Raw genomic sequence first — 15,934 nt, 5'->3', positions numbered from 1 at the left:
TGTGAACCAGCAGCAGGACATAAAGTTAGAACCCAAAAATCCTGCTCTGCTACAATCTCTGTGTAAGGTATGTAAATAAATCTACAATTAAAAACAGTTTTTAATGGTTTTGATTTGTTGGAAATGAAGTAGCTGGTGCCTATCTGAATTTGAGAAAAATCTTCTCTGATACTTTCCACACCTACTAAACATTTTGTCATTGTTATTGCTGTGTGTTTACTAGTTCCTTGAGAGATTTTCTGATAGATTCTTTTCCTGTCGTTCTGTTCTCCTGGACTCTGTTTTCTTTCATTCTGGGTTTTGTTCGATCAGGAGACCAAAATCCTTCTCCCTTTCCTCTTCTCATTAGGTACTTCCTTCCAAAGAGACTACTTGTCTAAATGAAGGAATAGGAGGATGAAGGGCATAATTGTTTGGCCATTATTTTGAATAAAGTATTATAAATGCATGCTTGTAGTTTTTACCTATTCTTAGATGAATAAATGATATTTGCTTTGTATAGTGTTAAGCAATCCATAATAAAATAGAGTTAACAGTAAAAAAAATGCAAAGAAGACTATAGGGGGAACAGCCTTTAAATATGATTTGTATTTAAATGAAATAGCTAAGCCAACTTCTATAGTCAAAACTTCAGCAAAGTACTTAAAACACCACTGGGTAAGGTGCTTAAGCACATTTTTAAGTTTTATACAGTATGGTAAGTAGGACCTTATCTGGGAACACAGCATAAGACAGATAGCTGTGCTTATGACAGTTATTGTTCCTCAGTTCATTGTGTTAGTATCCACTCTTAAAAGTGTGCCCAGCCTGAATATTAGCTTGCCAAAAAGAATTCACTTTCCTTGTGGAGGAAAATAATTTCTAAATGATAATGTACACTTGGACAGTTTGTTTGAATTTGGATTTTTTTGTGTGTGTTTTGTTCTAATTGTTGTACAGCTTCAATTTGGGTAAGTAGGCCATGTCTTGTTTTTTTCTATTGGTCCTCTAAAATGGTGATGGAATTTCAACTGCTGTAACATGCATGTGAAGCTTAACAAAAATTCAAATGTATATTCAACCCCTACTAGAATTATACAAGTTAAAGCTGTCCAAGAAACGGCAGGCTCTTTATTCAAAGGATGAAGAGGGAAGCAAAAATGCTGAATCCCTTCTCCTCTATCACTGTACTTGGACTTAAAATTAATTAGTACCAATGAACCAGAGACCTTGCTCCTGTCTAAAAAAAAAAAGGATTTCAATATCAGTTGAAAACTTTGACCTTAAGCAGTGTGTTTCACTGTTACACCATGCACAAGCTGCCCTTCCCCTAAACATCACTATGGCTGCTTTGCACTAGAGGGTCAGAATCATTTAGAAGGAAAAAAGGAGTGTTGCCTTTAGGGAAAAAATCCATTTTTTTTTCTTTTTATTTTTCACTCATCATTTATTTACAAATACACATTATAACTTTTATATACATTGCACATTTACATGGTAGAAAAGTACAAAACTATATATTTAAATGAATTTATATTTAACTCACCATGTTTGAAAATACAAAAGTTGCATCAGAAAAAAAGTGTTATGAAAAGCAAGAAACTTGAACAGGTAAAGCTTTGATATAACTTTTAATGACACACTGATTGGGAAATGAAAGCTTTGAAAGTGGTACTGCAAGACCATCTTAAAGGAAACACTTGGTAAAAAACACTTATGCATGTTACAAAGAAGATAAAACAATAAAAATAAAACCTTTATTCTTATTACAGTTAGCCCTGTGGCTATTAACAACCTTCATAATCCGATTTCTTTGGGTCCAAAATTCTCATAGTATAGTATATATGCTCAGCACATTGAGATCACTTCAGTACATGGGAGAGGAAAGTGGAAGAAGTTTCCTTAAAGATTGCCTCACTGTACCTTGGAAGTATATTTAATTCAGTTACAATGCCTTTTGGTCAGTAAAGATTCCTTGTAAACAAAAGCCAAAGGGATCTTTTATGTACAGAAACAGCAAGAAGAAAATCCAATAAATAAACATAACAGAAACTGACATGCAAGTTTGCTAAAGTGGAAAGGAGTTAACATCAGTGAAACAAAGAGATGAGTTCATGTGGGTAAGCTCCAAGGAATGGACTTCTATAGTTTACAAGAAAAAAAAGAAAAGCTTTACTTTACAAGCAAGAGACCTCACAATAAATAACACTGCTCTTCCCGTAACGAATAAATTTCTTAAAAAAAAAAAAAAGGTGTACAGTCAACCAGACATTTTATGTATAAATTATAAAACATGACACAGTATAAATAAATGTCTACGAGACTCAACTATATGTATACTTTTTTTTTCCTCCCCAAAATAAATAAGCATACACTTATTTACAGTATGGACATTGATTTCGTGCCCAATGGCTGTTCCAATAGTAATGGAGGTTTTACCACTCTAGAATGGAAGATATAGGAAAGCTGTAGTCCTGGTCTTCATCTTCCTCTTCATCTTCTGGGTCTTCATTAATGGCTAGATGGGGGAATACAGGGGAGCTGTTGTTTAAATAAGGACAACAACAGCGCAGAAGCAGCTCAGTGCATGTTTTCAAAGCCCTCTGAACAGCCGTAATACAACGTTGCATTTTATGCGACTTGTAGTGAGATGCTCTTTGGCATCTGCTGTTAAGCAATAAGGGTTTTTTTACACATAACCTATGAAGTCATAACTGCAGAAAGTTCTGAAGAATCAATGGCTCAGGTTTTATTGGCAGATTCCTGAAATCAAATAAAGAGCGCTCTGGTGTTCTAGGTTAACTGCTTTGTGTCCTTCATTCAGTTAGTAGAGGCAACTGTGCAAAGCCAGATGCCTATGTGCTACCATTAAGCTTGTTCTGTTGGACCAAGTTCGAGTTTTTCCGAGTGTTAATAAAGTAATCAGTGAAGCACAGGAGAGCAGACAAAGTAAAAAAAAAAAATAGAATCACTAGAATTACACTCTTAGGGTAACCCCTTTCTGACAGAATGACTTGTCCTCAGAATATCCCCAAAACTCCGTTTGAATGCCAACTGGTTGTTGGAAGTCTATTGCATTATATCAGTAATCAAAGTGTGTGTGCGACAGATACATACTTATACGACATCAGCACTGTATCTTGAATCTCTACATCAAGCTTTCTTATGTTTGAAGGTGTAAGTCTTCATTACCTAGGAATTGGCCTTCAGAAGCTTTAAGTGTCTGCAGAGCTAAAATTTCACTTACAGTTGCAAGATCCAGAGTGCTTTACTTCTAGAAGCACACCCATGGAGCAGGCTGCCTCTTTCATGGCACACTCGCTTGGGTAAGTTGTGTTATCGCTGGCACAGACTGCCTCATCTGACTTGCTTTCAGGGCACAGCTCATCACAGAGGGCACAACGACCTCTGCCAACCTTAAAATCCCACAAGCACTTCTTCCCAGCACTGCACTGAATGTCTTCACAGGATTTGGCTTCTAAAAATATACACAAGATACTAGAGGTAAGTAAAAGACAGGGAAAAAAAAAAAAAAGCAACAACAAACAACTCCAAACTCCCCCTCCCCTGATAACCATGAATAGATGAAGCTCAGATGGAGTGGATGTGGTGATACTTTCTGATTTTGTTCAAGCAAGTAGTCCCTTGATCACCATTGCTTATGTGTATGTGGGGGAGGAAAGACAGCTGTGCCAGCAGAGCTTGTACATGACTTTCCTGTTCCATTTGGTGTCAGTGGGAATTCAGCTCCCCAAACTAGTGGCAAGTACAGAATTTGCCAACATATTCACCATTTCTAAATCAATTATTTTTATACTAATCCACATAAGAATAGTTGTCTACAAGACTGAAAAGGGAATTCACCTCAACCTGTGCTAAGTAAAAGCAGCCCTATAGTCCCCCAAATTTCCCTTGCGGTTTTGGGGAGCAGAGACTGTCCTAAAGGTGCTTCCTTGTAACACACTTTGCTATTAGTCCTTTCTGGTAGTAAAAATACAAAATATCAGGATGCCCAGAAATTATTTTCCTCTCTTCACCTAGTAACTGTATCCAAACTCTGCAATATTTTTAAAGAGGAAAAAAGTGATCAGATGCTTCCAATTAAGTTAGTGCAAGTTTTGCCAAGACCTCTTGAAGGCAACAGTTTCCAGAAATCCAGATCCGCTGAATATTGAGACTTTGTTACACTGTAACTATGTCATCATCTATTTGATGGTGAGTACTTCTCCCTTGGAAATTAATGTCGGCAGCCACAGTGACAGCAAGAGAAATAGGATTGGGCCCTTTACTCCCACATCCCTTGTGCAGTCTTTTCTGGGGCAAAGCTCACCCTGACTGAAGTGGAGCACTAATCCAGGCTGCTGGAACTCTCTCCTTTTCCACAGCATTAGCCACATCCATCCAATTGCATGCACTGTATTCTGAAATAGCTGATGGACGAAGCTCCCTCCACCCTTAAACTCTGACTGAAATACTTACTGATGCATTTTCCTTCATAGGCTAATCCAATGGATCTTCCCAGTAGACAGGTAGCTTTCCTCAGGTGGCAGGCACTGGCATAAGTTATGCCGTCATTTCCACATAGATACTGTTCAGGGGAGGTAGGCTCTGGACAAATTCGATTACATGTCACGCAGTAGGCATTATTAGTTTGATCAACCACACATGTGGAGCTGCCTGGGCATAAAACATCCCTACAGGTCTCTGAAATAAAACCAGAAACACATAGTGATTAATAGAAGATTCCAAAGCCCCAGTGAGGAGTGAAATGGGTGGCACAATGATAAGATAAAAGCCTTAAGCAGTTCCACACATTTAAAGGGCTACTGGAGGAAATGTTCCCATCTCAGGGCAGCTGGTGGGATTCAAATGCTGCAAGACTGTGGGCAACCCTCAATCCAGATACGTCTTTATCTGTTGAGCATAGTTTAGTTACTGTCTCCCAGCATTTGGAACATCACTCTGGTTCCTGTGGGGAAATACCTCCAACAGCTCCTCCCTACACTCAGACACACACATTTTGTCATTGGAGGGAGATAACATTAGATTTGCAAACCTACTTTTGCATTTGCCCTGATACTGGACTTCAAGTTCGGGCTGCTCTTTACATCTGGCTTTGAGAAGGGCACACTCGTTTCTGTAGGTTTTCCCATCTAAGCCACACACAGGGCCCTTCCAAGTGATATTAGAGCAATCCGGAGCACAAACACACCGAGGTTTGTTCTTCTTGTTCATTTTACATTTCTTCCCGGGTCCACAGTCCACGTTCTCACATGTTTCTGATGGAAGGAAAGAGGCACCACTTTAGTACTGAGCGTGCAGAACAGACCTGGTGTCAGAACTGCTCAAAAAAAACCCAAAGCAAAACAAAACTGTGACCCCAGAGCATAAAGAGAAAACCTCTCCCTCCCTCCAGGAAACACTACTAGAGGGAAATTCCCGCCGCCAGAGAGGGCAGGAGGGGAGAGGAGGTCACTCCCCTCCTCCCCGCGATGCGCAGGGCGGCTGAACAGAAACAGGGGTTACCTAGCTGATCCTGATGCTGGTACGAGACGCCCTTCAAAGCCCTATCGAGGAAGGAAGTGGGTGGACCACGCTTCCCCCACTTCAGCTTAGTCCCAGCTCCTCCTCCCTCAGCCCGAACCTCTCCTCTGCACGGAGCAGCTCTCCAGCACTCCCTCACCTTTGCACGGGATGCAGTTTGGGGCTCCCCCATTAAAAATCATCCACTTGAAAAGTGTGTTGTCGTTGACGTCCTCTTCCGTCCACGAAGTGGTCAGGCGGCCGGTTTTGCAGCACTCCTCCTTGCTGAGGTCGGTTTTGTAGAGGACCTGGCAGCGGCCGTTCCGCGCCTGCCGGAGCCAGCAGTTCCCAGCTGGGGAGAGGGGGGGGTGGGGGTGGGAGACCCAGCCGGATCAGTGGCAGTCACCACTGACCCAGACACAACACGTGCGCCTTGCAATTACTTTTACTAGACTGTTTAGTTTTAATTGTCCCATTTCATAACCCGCAGCTACTCCATCCCATTTGGGAGAGCAGTTTAAAACAAAACAAAACAAAACCCCAACCAAACCACAGAAGAACAAACAAACAAACAAACAAAAACAAACACCCCCCAAACCAAACAACTCCCCCCACAACAAACCAACCCCCCCAAAAAAAAACCCAACCAAACAAAAACAACCCAAAACCCCACACCGCCAAACAAACAAAACCCACCATCCCCCAAACCCAACCAACCAAACAAAACAACCAACCAAAAACTCCCTAACCAAAATCCCACAGAAAAGAAACGGCCCGATCCAAACAGGACGAGGCAGTTTTCGGGGGTATTTATTCCATATGAAGAGCAGAAGGAACACCGCCGGCACGTGACAGAATCTCGAAAAGGATGTGCATTTAAAAAGGAATAAAAATAAAATCGCTCTTGCAAATTCTTTCCTCCTCCCCCTGCCCTCTCCTCCTCACCGCGGCTGCACAGCAGCATTGTTTTAGTGCAGCACAGAGTTTTAGTCCCAGCCCATTTTGCAATCTGCACGAATTCGGAACATTTGCTGTTAGCGAAGTCTTTCGAAATCTCCACATTCTGCTGTTTCTATTAACAAATGTCTTTCCTTCACTAACGTAAGTCAGCAAAGCTCCAAAAAAGTGAGTAAAGTACATAAAATACAAGGGCACATAGAGTAGGAGGTCTCTACAGAGTTGTAAAAATCGATCAAGCCGGAAAAGTTATAGGTGGCATCTCTCCCGCAAGCATTTCAGAGGAAAAGTACACTGTCTTTAGACCGGATAGAGTGGGTTTTGTTGGGGGAAGGTTGCCTTTTTTTTTTCTACTAGTATCCCTGTTATTTGTGGAGTCAAGCCAAGAACATTAGTCCAAGCAACTCCCCCTTTTTTAGCTGGAGAGTTTTGGTTGGGATGAGTCTCTCGTGAATAACCAATGTGACTTCTCCAGCAACTCAATACCAATTTATTCTGGTGCTAATCCAGCCAAGGCTCGATCCTGCCTTCTTCCTCCGATGGGAATGTACCGCAGTAAGGGGTCAGGATCGGCTAGCCGAGACGCCCCTGAGTGCCGGGGAAGATCCTTCCTTCTGCTCTTCTCCCGTGCCCCCCCACTCCTTCTCTGTTCCCTCCCTCCCCCTTTTTCCCCTCCTCCCCCCCCCCGCTAAAAATAATTGAACAAACAACGCCCTTAAAAAAAAAAGTTACGCGTTTTACAGCGTTTTACATGAGATTAATTTATGCTCTATCTCGGTAGTGAGGGAAAAAAAGGGGAAAAAAAAAAAAAAGGAAAACCATAAAATAAGCAATGGTAAGACATCCAGGTGGTGGTTGGAACATGGTCAAGATAAGGGGGAAAAGCCCCAAAACTGAAAAATCAATATTCCCTTGTGTCGAAAGAGGGCTCCTAAGAGTTGTCAGTATCAGGTTTGGGTTTGTTTTGTATGCATGGGAAAAAAAAAAAAAAAAAGCCCAAACAAAAAAACTCAAACCCAAACCAACCACTGAATTGCACTCTTCAGTGCAGGAGAATTTATACTACTATTTCTTAAAAAAAAAAAGAGGGAGAGAGAAGAAGGAGGAAATCCCAATATTAAAAGATTGTCCAGAAAACTACGACTTACAGGCTTCTAAAAATGTCAGCTTTAATGGTGGGGTTCCCCATCACTACCTCTCCATCCATCGGGCGAGATTAAAAATCTGAGCTAAATTACCAACAAACTTCGAGCACTCATTTGGGAGCTGAGACTGGGAAAGTTCCCTTGCGATGCTGCTCTTTCCTTCATGCTGCATAATAACAATAAATACCAAAAAACATCCTCATCTGTCCTATGTCCCTATGAAGAACAGTGCGAAATTCCGATTAAAAAGGAATTTAAATGACACCTCTGCACCTAGGTACAAAGCAATCCCATGCCCACAGTTAACTTCTGTCCTGTTGGACCTTGGAGAGAGGCGTTTAACACCGCTAGCAAACTAAACCATGCCCAAAACCCAGAAAACAGTAGTAATAATAAAGAAGCATATCTGCAAATAAACGATCTGGTCTTACCCTGTACTGTGTGATCTTCCATGAAGTGGCACAGAAACATCAGGAGTAAGAGCATGCCCGGGTGGATTCTCTGATTTAACATCCTCAGTACAGCAGAGTGAGAGACACACACAAACAGCGTGAGGGGGAGTAGGAGTAGGGAGAGGGAGCGAGCACTAGCCAGCCTGCTTATGATCGCTCTATTGAATGAACGTCAGGCTCTGAATGCAGTCTCTCTTTAAATCTATACGGGGGTCCTAGCTGTCTGCGGTGGGCGGTCTCCTAATGTGTGTGTGTGTCTGCTCGGGGGTGGGGAGATTTAAAAAGTTCAGTGTGAATCAGGTGACATTTTCCACCTTCTGGAAACCCTCTCCAATGATCTGCTCTAGGTGCACGCACACACAGGCGCGCACCCCGGGCGCGCACCCGCACAGCCCCACGCCAGCCCTGCGCGGCGGAGCCGCCGGAGACCTTGGTGCAGCGCAGTAGCGGGAGGCAGCCCCGGCAAGCCCGCGGAGCCGCCGCGCCCGCGGAGTCTCCCGCGCCGCGAGGGCTGGAGACACGCGGGGGTTGGGGACGCTCTAGGGGCGCTTCTTGTTCGTCACCCCCGGGGGCGCCGGCCGGGGCGAGGAGATGGGTGAGGAGCCTGCCGGGGTGCGGAGTGAGAGCAGCGTCGCCCGGCTGGCCGGCCGAGGTCAGCTCCGCGGCCGCGGGGCGCTGTCGTCCGCGTTCCAAAGTGGCTCCGGAGAACAAACCCCGCTCCCCGCACTTCCGACGGGCGGGAGGCGGCTGGCGCACACACTGCTCGCTCGGCGGGACTCGGACCCCCAAAAAGGCCAAACCCTAATTAACCCGCCGACCAGCTCCAAACCTGGGAAAAAACACAAAACCCAACCAAACAAAAACCCATAAAAAAGCCCAAACCAAAACGAAAACAACAAAAGCAAACAAACAAACAAAACCCAAACCAAATAAAAGTTTAATACCTAGGACTGTGACCAAATGACAGCCTTTTCACTGGGGAGCCCGGGAGGACGAGAAGGGAATGGGGGCGACGTAGGCGGTCTTCTTTCAGAATCAGAAAAGATTGCAACATCGATAATGAACTTCTAGGGCACTAGTTTATTAAGCACAGTCTGGCATTATTCTCCCCTTAGAAAAGTTGGCGGTCTCTCATTTATAACATTTTTTGGCACCGCTCAATGAAACTGAGTAGGCGATATTTCCTTTTATACAAAACGATTACTTAACGGAAAATGGTATTGTTTATTCAAAAGCTGCCTTTTTAATTTCGATTCTTTCGCTTTTCTGAGCCACCAAAGCACAACAGACTGCGAAGTATGCAGACAGGAATGCCCGGACAGTGCCGGGTCAGGGGCCGGTGCGCCGCGGCCGCCCGCACCCTCCGCCCGGCCCTCCCTACACCCCTCCTTCTCCGCTCCCGCCCTCTGGCTCCCCCCACCGCACGCCCCCTCCCCACAACTGCAAATAACTCAGTGATAACAGATTTTTTTCCACCAACTGCAGGAGATAGTGCTAATCTTTTAATAAAAGATCCCATTACAATGGGATCTGTCTGGACAGACTATAATAGATCCAGAAATACAGCCGTGCTAATATTAGAAGACAGTTGTTTGGGTGCCTCAGACCGGTCCCTGGCCCTGCTTTGAAAGTGGGCATGAATCACAATGTCCCTCGATACCACCTGCGGTCACACGCATTAAGAAGCAGACTGGTAAATGATTGACCTCGCCGCACTTTTTTTTTGTTTTATTTTGTTTTTGTTATTATTATTATGATCATAGTCCTGAGCAGCGCCCTGGCATTTTGAGCACTTCAGAAGCTCCGGGACTCCACAACCTTTTTAATCTTTTCCTAAATTGGTGGCGCTCTCTCTCTCTCTCTCCCGCCCCCCTACCCCGCTCCCGGAGCAGCGCTAAAGCAGGGTTGCTTAGTGCCCTCTAACGGCAGGCGACATTAACAGACAGCAGCAAAACACTCCTCACCCCCGAGCCACAAATTAACGGCCAGTTTCAAAACCTGCCGAGACGGGGGGCGGAAGCCCGTCTGCCCTCGCCGCGCCCCCCTCGGGCGCCCCTCTCCCGAGTTCTCCCCTCCGCCACGCCCCTCCTCGGAAAGCAGCATGGCCCCTTCTGGGCAGCGCCGAGGCCCAACCACCTCTCACCCCAGCGCGGGTGGCCCGGGGCGGGGGGTACTGAGGGGGTCCCGGCGGCGGCGCGGAGAGCGCAGGCGGCGGCGGCCGAACCAGGAGGCAGCTCAACACAGGCTGTGCCGCGGCGGAAGGCTCACCTTGTCTTACTCAGTTTGTGTGTGTCTTTTAGTAACTGGCCCACGCAGTGTTTATCCTGATAATGTTTTCAATTATAGAGAGGCATTTTCAGGCCATATTCCTGGAAATGAGGTGCTGGATGGGTCGATAACGTTTGCACATGTGCTTCATGCGTGCATCATCAGGAGATCAATATGATTGCACTGGTATGGAGATTTGTATCACACCTGTTCTCTGACATCAGATAGAAACAGCTGCTGTTTCTTCTATTGTGGTTTTTTTTCTGTGTGCCTTTCTGCCCTCCCCCCCCCCCCCTTTTTTTTTTAAATACTAAATATTTGGGTTTTATGTAACTTGTCAGAGGTACATTGTATAATCAGAAATGCTTTAATCTTCCTCACTTTGTGCCTCCCTGTATGACTCCCCCACCCCTTTCTGCTTTGACAATCACATTTAAATTACCAAAAAACAATAGGGTGGTTCTGTAATTGAATTGTCAAGCAGCACACAGAAAGAGTACTGTTCTCAGCCTGACAGGTTTTAGAACTTCTTTCTACCAAGAACATTTTAATATGTGTTTGGATATGAATCTAACCTTTGCAGCTGGCCCTGATCTTGGAATAATAAAGCTTTTTAAAAATCCTGTATATACTGACATCTAAAATTTTGGTAAGTCTCAATTTAGCTCTCAAATGTACATAAAATGTATGTCTTTGTGTTATCTGTAGCATAGCTGACAGAAACTATAGTACAAAATATTAAGTCACTGCTCTCTGAGGAAACTTGCAGCAAAAATGCTGGGTAGGAGGACAAGTAATCCCCAGGTGTAACATTGTGTGACATGTACTATTAACATACACACACCCCATATGTACCTACACACATGGAAAATATTTAATTTGTCGTAAGTACTAGTATAATGTATTTCCTTTTACTCTTTTCCCCTCAACATGCTGCCTCTTGGATAGAGGAGTACTTGCTTGTGTCAAGAGTCGACCACATCAGGACCCTCTCTTTGAAGAGGAGCATGTCTGCAAAAAGTTTTTTGAGGATTCCAAGCAAAACCTGATTATTTCTAAGAGATCTGGATTATGGGTGAGTGAAAATGGGAAGGCCTATATGGCATTTCCCAACTTAATATCCAGGGGAGAGACTCAAAAAGACTCAACTTCCTGTAGTCCTGGATGTATGCATCATCCAATGTTTCTCCCACAGACCAAGTACTCAAACAAAGGTAGAACGTCCTCTTCTGGTAGAAGATTTGTTAGCCTCCTTTGTTTCCATCCAATTGTTCTCATAATCACAAAAAGAAAGCAAAACTGAGCTTTTACAAAAGTTACCCTTTTGTTTTGCATCTCAGATATCAGATTTAAGGACTTTTCAGAGCAATACTGTATTCCATTTGAGAAGACCCTCCTACCCTCTTTTTTTTTTTTTTTTTTTAAAGTATAGGTCCATAAAGGCCTTCAATAACTTCTCTGTAGAAATTTCATGTCCTGTTTCTCAGTGTAAAGTAGCATAAAATATTGGATCACAAATATTCATTTCTTGTTTTGGCTAAGACAAAATTTTCATAAAAAATATGAAAAGCAAGCAAAACAATTCCTGATAAACCTAAGCTCTGAAACATACTACCCGAATTCTAATATTAGTTAGTGGATACATGTGCTATTACACTGAAATTATTCCTCCACATGAGTGTTAAACATTGAACTTGTATGCTGTTGGTGAGTGTTGTGATTATGAGATGAATACAGATATATTGAACAGTTATTTTTGTTAGGTTAGCCTAAAAGTTAATGCCTATTTTCAGGTAGTGGGCACTAGGTTGAACTGAGAGGTAGTAGGGATCTTACATAATAAACACCACTGGTAAAGTCTAACCATCAGCAGATACTTGACAAGTGTCATCCCTTTCGACCAAGAGAGCTGAAAACAGGTATGCTATCTAAAGCTTCTCCCTACGATTCAGTGGAAGGAAGGAAGGAATTGAACATCATCAAACAGTCTTCTTGTTGGAATGCATTTTGCAGTTTCAATAATCTACCCCAGAGCTGACTGATTCATTGTGGTTCAAGTGAAGGACAAGAGGACAGCGTCACTCTGAGTACTCTGATCTTAAATATGGAATGGCTCTGGGACCTGCAGAGGTTTGGGAGTGCTGTGTGTTTATGGCTTTGTTCATATTGTAGAAAGGGCATGTAGACAGGTGGCATTCACATTTTATGTCAGAAAAAAATGACATATGGTATAAGCCAAATGGACTCCTTATTGGTGATTTTGGCAGTAGTAACAGAATTGTGTATCACTTACTGGTTGATGGATACTTACCCCTTGTTGTAGACCAGAACAAGCTGTCTTAGACACTCCAAAGACATTTTATTCTCTTGTGTTGGCAGTACCATGAATCATCACTGAGGAAGTACAGCAAGCCTTATTATACATATACGCATGGCAAATAGGATATGATGTGGTAAGATAAAGTTTTATGTGTGAGTGGAATGAAAACAGGATGGTAAAGTTAGAAAAGCTTTCCAGATTATTTAAAACTTGGACAAAAGTGCTGGAATCAGTAGAAAACAGGAGTGGGAGAAAAATATAATAAGTATTAAGATAATTTACTTTCTGAGGAGGTTAGATGAAAAATTATAAAAAAGTGTACAGATCTGCTGCTTCACTGATCTGATCTGTTGATCAGATACTTCTCTGTATAATTTCAGAAAACAAGAAGTGCACATAGACCATGGAATTTCTAGGCCAGAAAACCATAATTTTTTTGTTTTGTTAGAGCAGCAGCAGCAATAATTACGACATCAATTTTAAATGAAAATTTTAAAACTTAAAACACCCCCTCCCTCCCCCCTATATTAGAAAATGTAGTTGTTGCTGGGAACCTGCTCTAAACAGCTTTTTAGGATGCTGCTATTTTAAAGGAGTGCCTAAGTGCCAGAAAGGCAGCGTTGTCAGCTCTAGATAACCCATTTCCACATAAAGGCCTAAAAAGTGTAGTGATAGCAAGCACGGAAAGAGCAAAATTGTCAAACAGAATAACTTCTGGCAGGCTATCTCATCTTGGGCAGCAGTTAGCTAACCTTTGGCTGTCTTCAGTCATGTACTATGTGCAGAATGGCTCTTGCCCAGGTTCCTGACTGGAAAATTGCCCTTTTTACTTCCACAACTCTGCCAAGTGGAGCTATGTCATACTTGGTGATAAAAGTTCACATTTTTAAGTTAAAATTAAGGATGAGGAGCATGGTTCTTTAGGAATGGAATGGTTATATGTCATTATTGTACTTTTAAGGTCTGGAACATTTTGTGTGGCAGACTTCAAAAGATATGTCAGTTGGCAATCAGTTGCAGCTGGAACAGGACTAGAGACTAAACCCAAGATTAAAGTGAGGATGTATGTAGTTTGTAAATAACTACTGTAAAAATGAAATTAATTTTTGCCATTGTTTTATTTTTTTTCTTCTTAGTTTGATTCTATTAAAGTTAATGTAGAAGGCATATCTGATTTGTTGGATATGTGGAGACACATCATGTTCTAATCCAAAAAAGGCTTTGTTTGACTGTAGATCCTGGCTTGGAGCTTAAATGGAATAAAAATCACTGCTACGAGTGATACCCGTAGCCAGCTGTGACAAGCTGAATATAGCATGGCAAAAAGGGTAACAAATGGACAATTTTCAGCTCTGTGCATGTATCTGGTGATGTGCTGGATCTTGTTTCCAGACTAAGAGAGTAGTTGCTTGAGAATGTCAAAGTTACAGCCTTGTTAGGGACAGATCATTAACTTCTTATTGTGAGGTTTGTATTTACTTTATTGCCCATCAAGGAAGAGGATCAGTTTTAATGGTTTACTTGCAGTTGTTAATGGTTCCAAATGGATTTTAGTCAGTGGCAGCTTACTGGGACATTATCAAAATTGGCCTACATGGTACATGTTGATAAAGTCCAATGTCATCTTAGTACTGTGTTGCATGTGTTGGTGAATATAGAGCATATATGGAAAGATGTGAACTAGACAGAGGCCTCAGGGCAAAAAACAAACAAACAAACAAACCCCAAAGAAACCTAAATTGGACTCATTGGGACAAAGAATTTTAGAGAAGTTGAGGCCATGATGGATGCAAAAAAAAGGATTTTTTTTTTTTGCAATTGCAACGAGCCTCTTTATTTTTATGAGCAGAAAAGAAGTTTCGTGATTATCCTAATTCTTTCAAATGTTCCTTTGGAAATATATTTATAAAAAGCAATTAGTGCTTAAACATTTTTATTTCAAGATCTGGTACAAAAAACATTCTTCATATATCATCAAAATTGTCAGTCCATTAAAAAGCATGTTCTGCTATAACATAAACAATGATTTTTCAAAATTAATTTACAGTGCAAATTGAAGGTATTATGCTATATTAAGTAAATGACACTACAAATAACTCTGTAGTGCTGTCTTACTGCAGTGCGAAACAGTACTACTCAATGACCTTCTAAAGTCTTATTTTGAAGTTAGGCTTTCATGGAACACATATGACTATAAGTATTAGCTTATAGTTTGGGAAGGAAGAAGAACCCAGGGTAATTTATGCTTCAAGCTTCTGCTTTCTTATCTCTGCCCTGGCCCTTACATCTTCTAATTATCAATCAAGTCTTTGGTTTCCTCTAGTCATCAGAGAGGGGCTGATAACCTGTGGTGCTGGGGAGCTTGCTTGTCAGGAATTTGTCAGGGAGAACCCACAGCGAGGGCAGCGAGGGAAGACCCGCACAATCAATATGATTGATAAGCAAGTCTCAACTTTATTGTTCAAAAGCACAGCTTATATAGCATCTTTGGCTAAATATGCACAGGTGGCATAATTCTATTGGTACATCTTAACTGAATATACCAAGTGTCATCATTTAATTGGTTTAAGGTAAAAAGCTCGATTATAATGTCACGCCTACTTGCAATTAATCCTACATGCAGTTCCACAAACTTCTCTCTGATTAGGTACTTGTTTTCATCCTGTTAAACACAGCTGCAAGGACAACCACAAGGCCATAGTAACCTTGGCACATCCTGTAGTTCGATAACACAGCTGCAACACATCAGCCTAAAAGCTATCCGTGAGCAATAAGCAACAAGATGGAGTACGGCCTACACATTTTGCTCAAACAGTTGTTCCATAGATCCATGTCCCTTAGATTTGAGCCATTCTCCAACAATTCCCCCGCTTTTCTTTTGTATGAGAAAAGCCCGGGATGTGACCTCATTGACACTTCGCATGATACATTCATATGCAATACGCAAAATAATCAAAATCAACAAAACAATACCAATCCAACGTAAACCTTCCTTGAGCAGGCCCACTAACCAAGGAGACATATTCCCAAACCAAGATTCAAACCATTGATCAAAAGGATTTGCATTTTTAACAATTGATTTGGTATGGTTTTCCAACCAAGCAATCTTTTGATGAATTGATTGATTGTGATCAGACAAATTAAAACAACACATGCCTTCAAAATCTTCACAACCGTGACCATGAGCTAAAAGCAAAAAACCAACAGCAGCTCTATTCTACAAATATGCATGCCTTAAACTATCTTGATCTAAAAGCAATTGGTTCAAAATTTCAGTAATAACATTAGCT

The 15,934-nt window shown here is 42.1% G+C and overlaps 1 protein-coding gene across 1 annotated transcript; it reads right to left on the bottom strand.

Annotated features, from left to right (window-relative positions):
• Window positions 1-2,414: 2,414 nt before the first annotated feature.
• FST (follistatin) lies at window positions 2,415-8,117 on the bottom strand. The gene is made up of 6 exons (XM_054398042.1): window positions 8,036-8,117; window positions 5,663-5,854; window positions 5,040-5,258; window positions 4,459-4,683; window positions 3,227-3,457; window positions 2,415-2,497 (listed from the first exon to the last, which is right to left on the bottom strand). Exons 1-6 carry the CDS (start codon window positions 8,115-8,117, stop codon window positions 2,415-2,417), a joined length of 1,032 nt encoding a protein of 343 aa, XP_054254017.1.
• Window positions 8,118-15,934: the final 7,817 nt, after the last annotated feature.

This window comes from Indicator indicator, chromosome Z (assembly GCF_027791375.1).
Source record: "Indicator indicator isolate 239-I01 chromosome Z, UM_Iind_1.1, whole genome shotgun sequence".
NCBI classification, from domain to species: domain Eukaryota; kingdom Metazoa; phylum Chordata; class Aves; order Piciformes; family Indicatoridae; genus Indicator; species Indicator indicator.
Note: the sequence above shows the minus strand (reverse complement) of the source record. Positions and strands in the feature narration are given on the sequence as shown.

Excerpts from the sequence above, each read along its gene's own strand:
- FST (XM_054398042.1), bottom strand. The coding sequence starts at position 8,117 with ATGTTAAATCAGAGAATCCACCCGGGCATGCTCTTACTCCTGATGTTT. Across the intron at positions 5,855-8,035 it reads GGAAGATCACACAGTACAGG|CTGGGAACTGCTGGCTCCGG; the intron begins GTAAGACCAGAT and ends CCCTCTCCCCAG. Across the intron at positions 3,458-4,458 it reads CTATGAAGGAAAATGCATCA|AAGCCAAATCCTGTGAAGAC; the intron begins GTAAGTATTTCA and ends GTATATTTTTAG.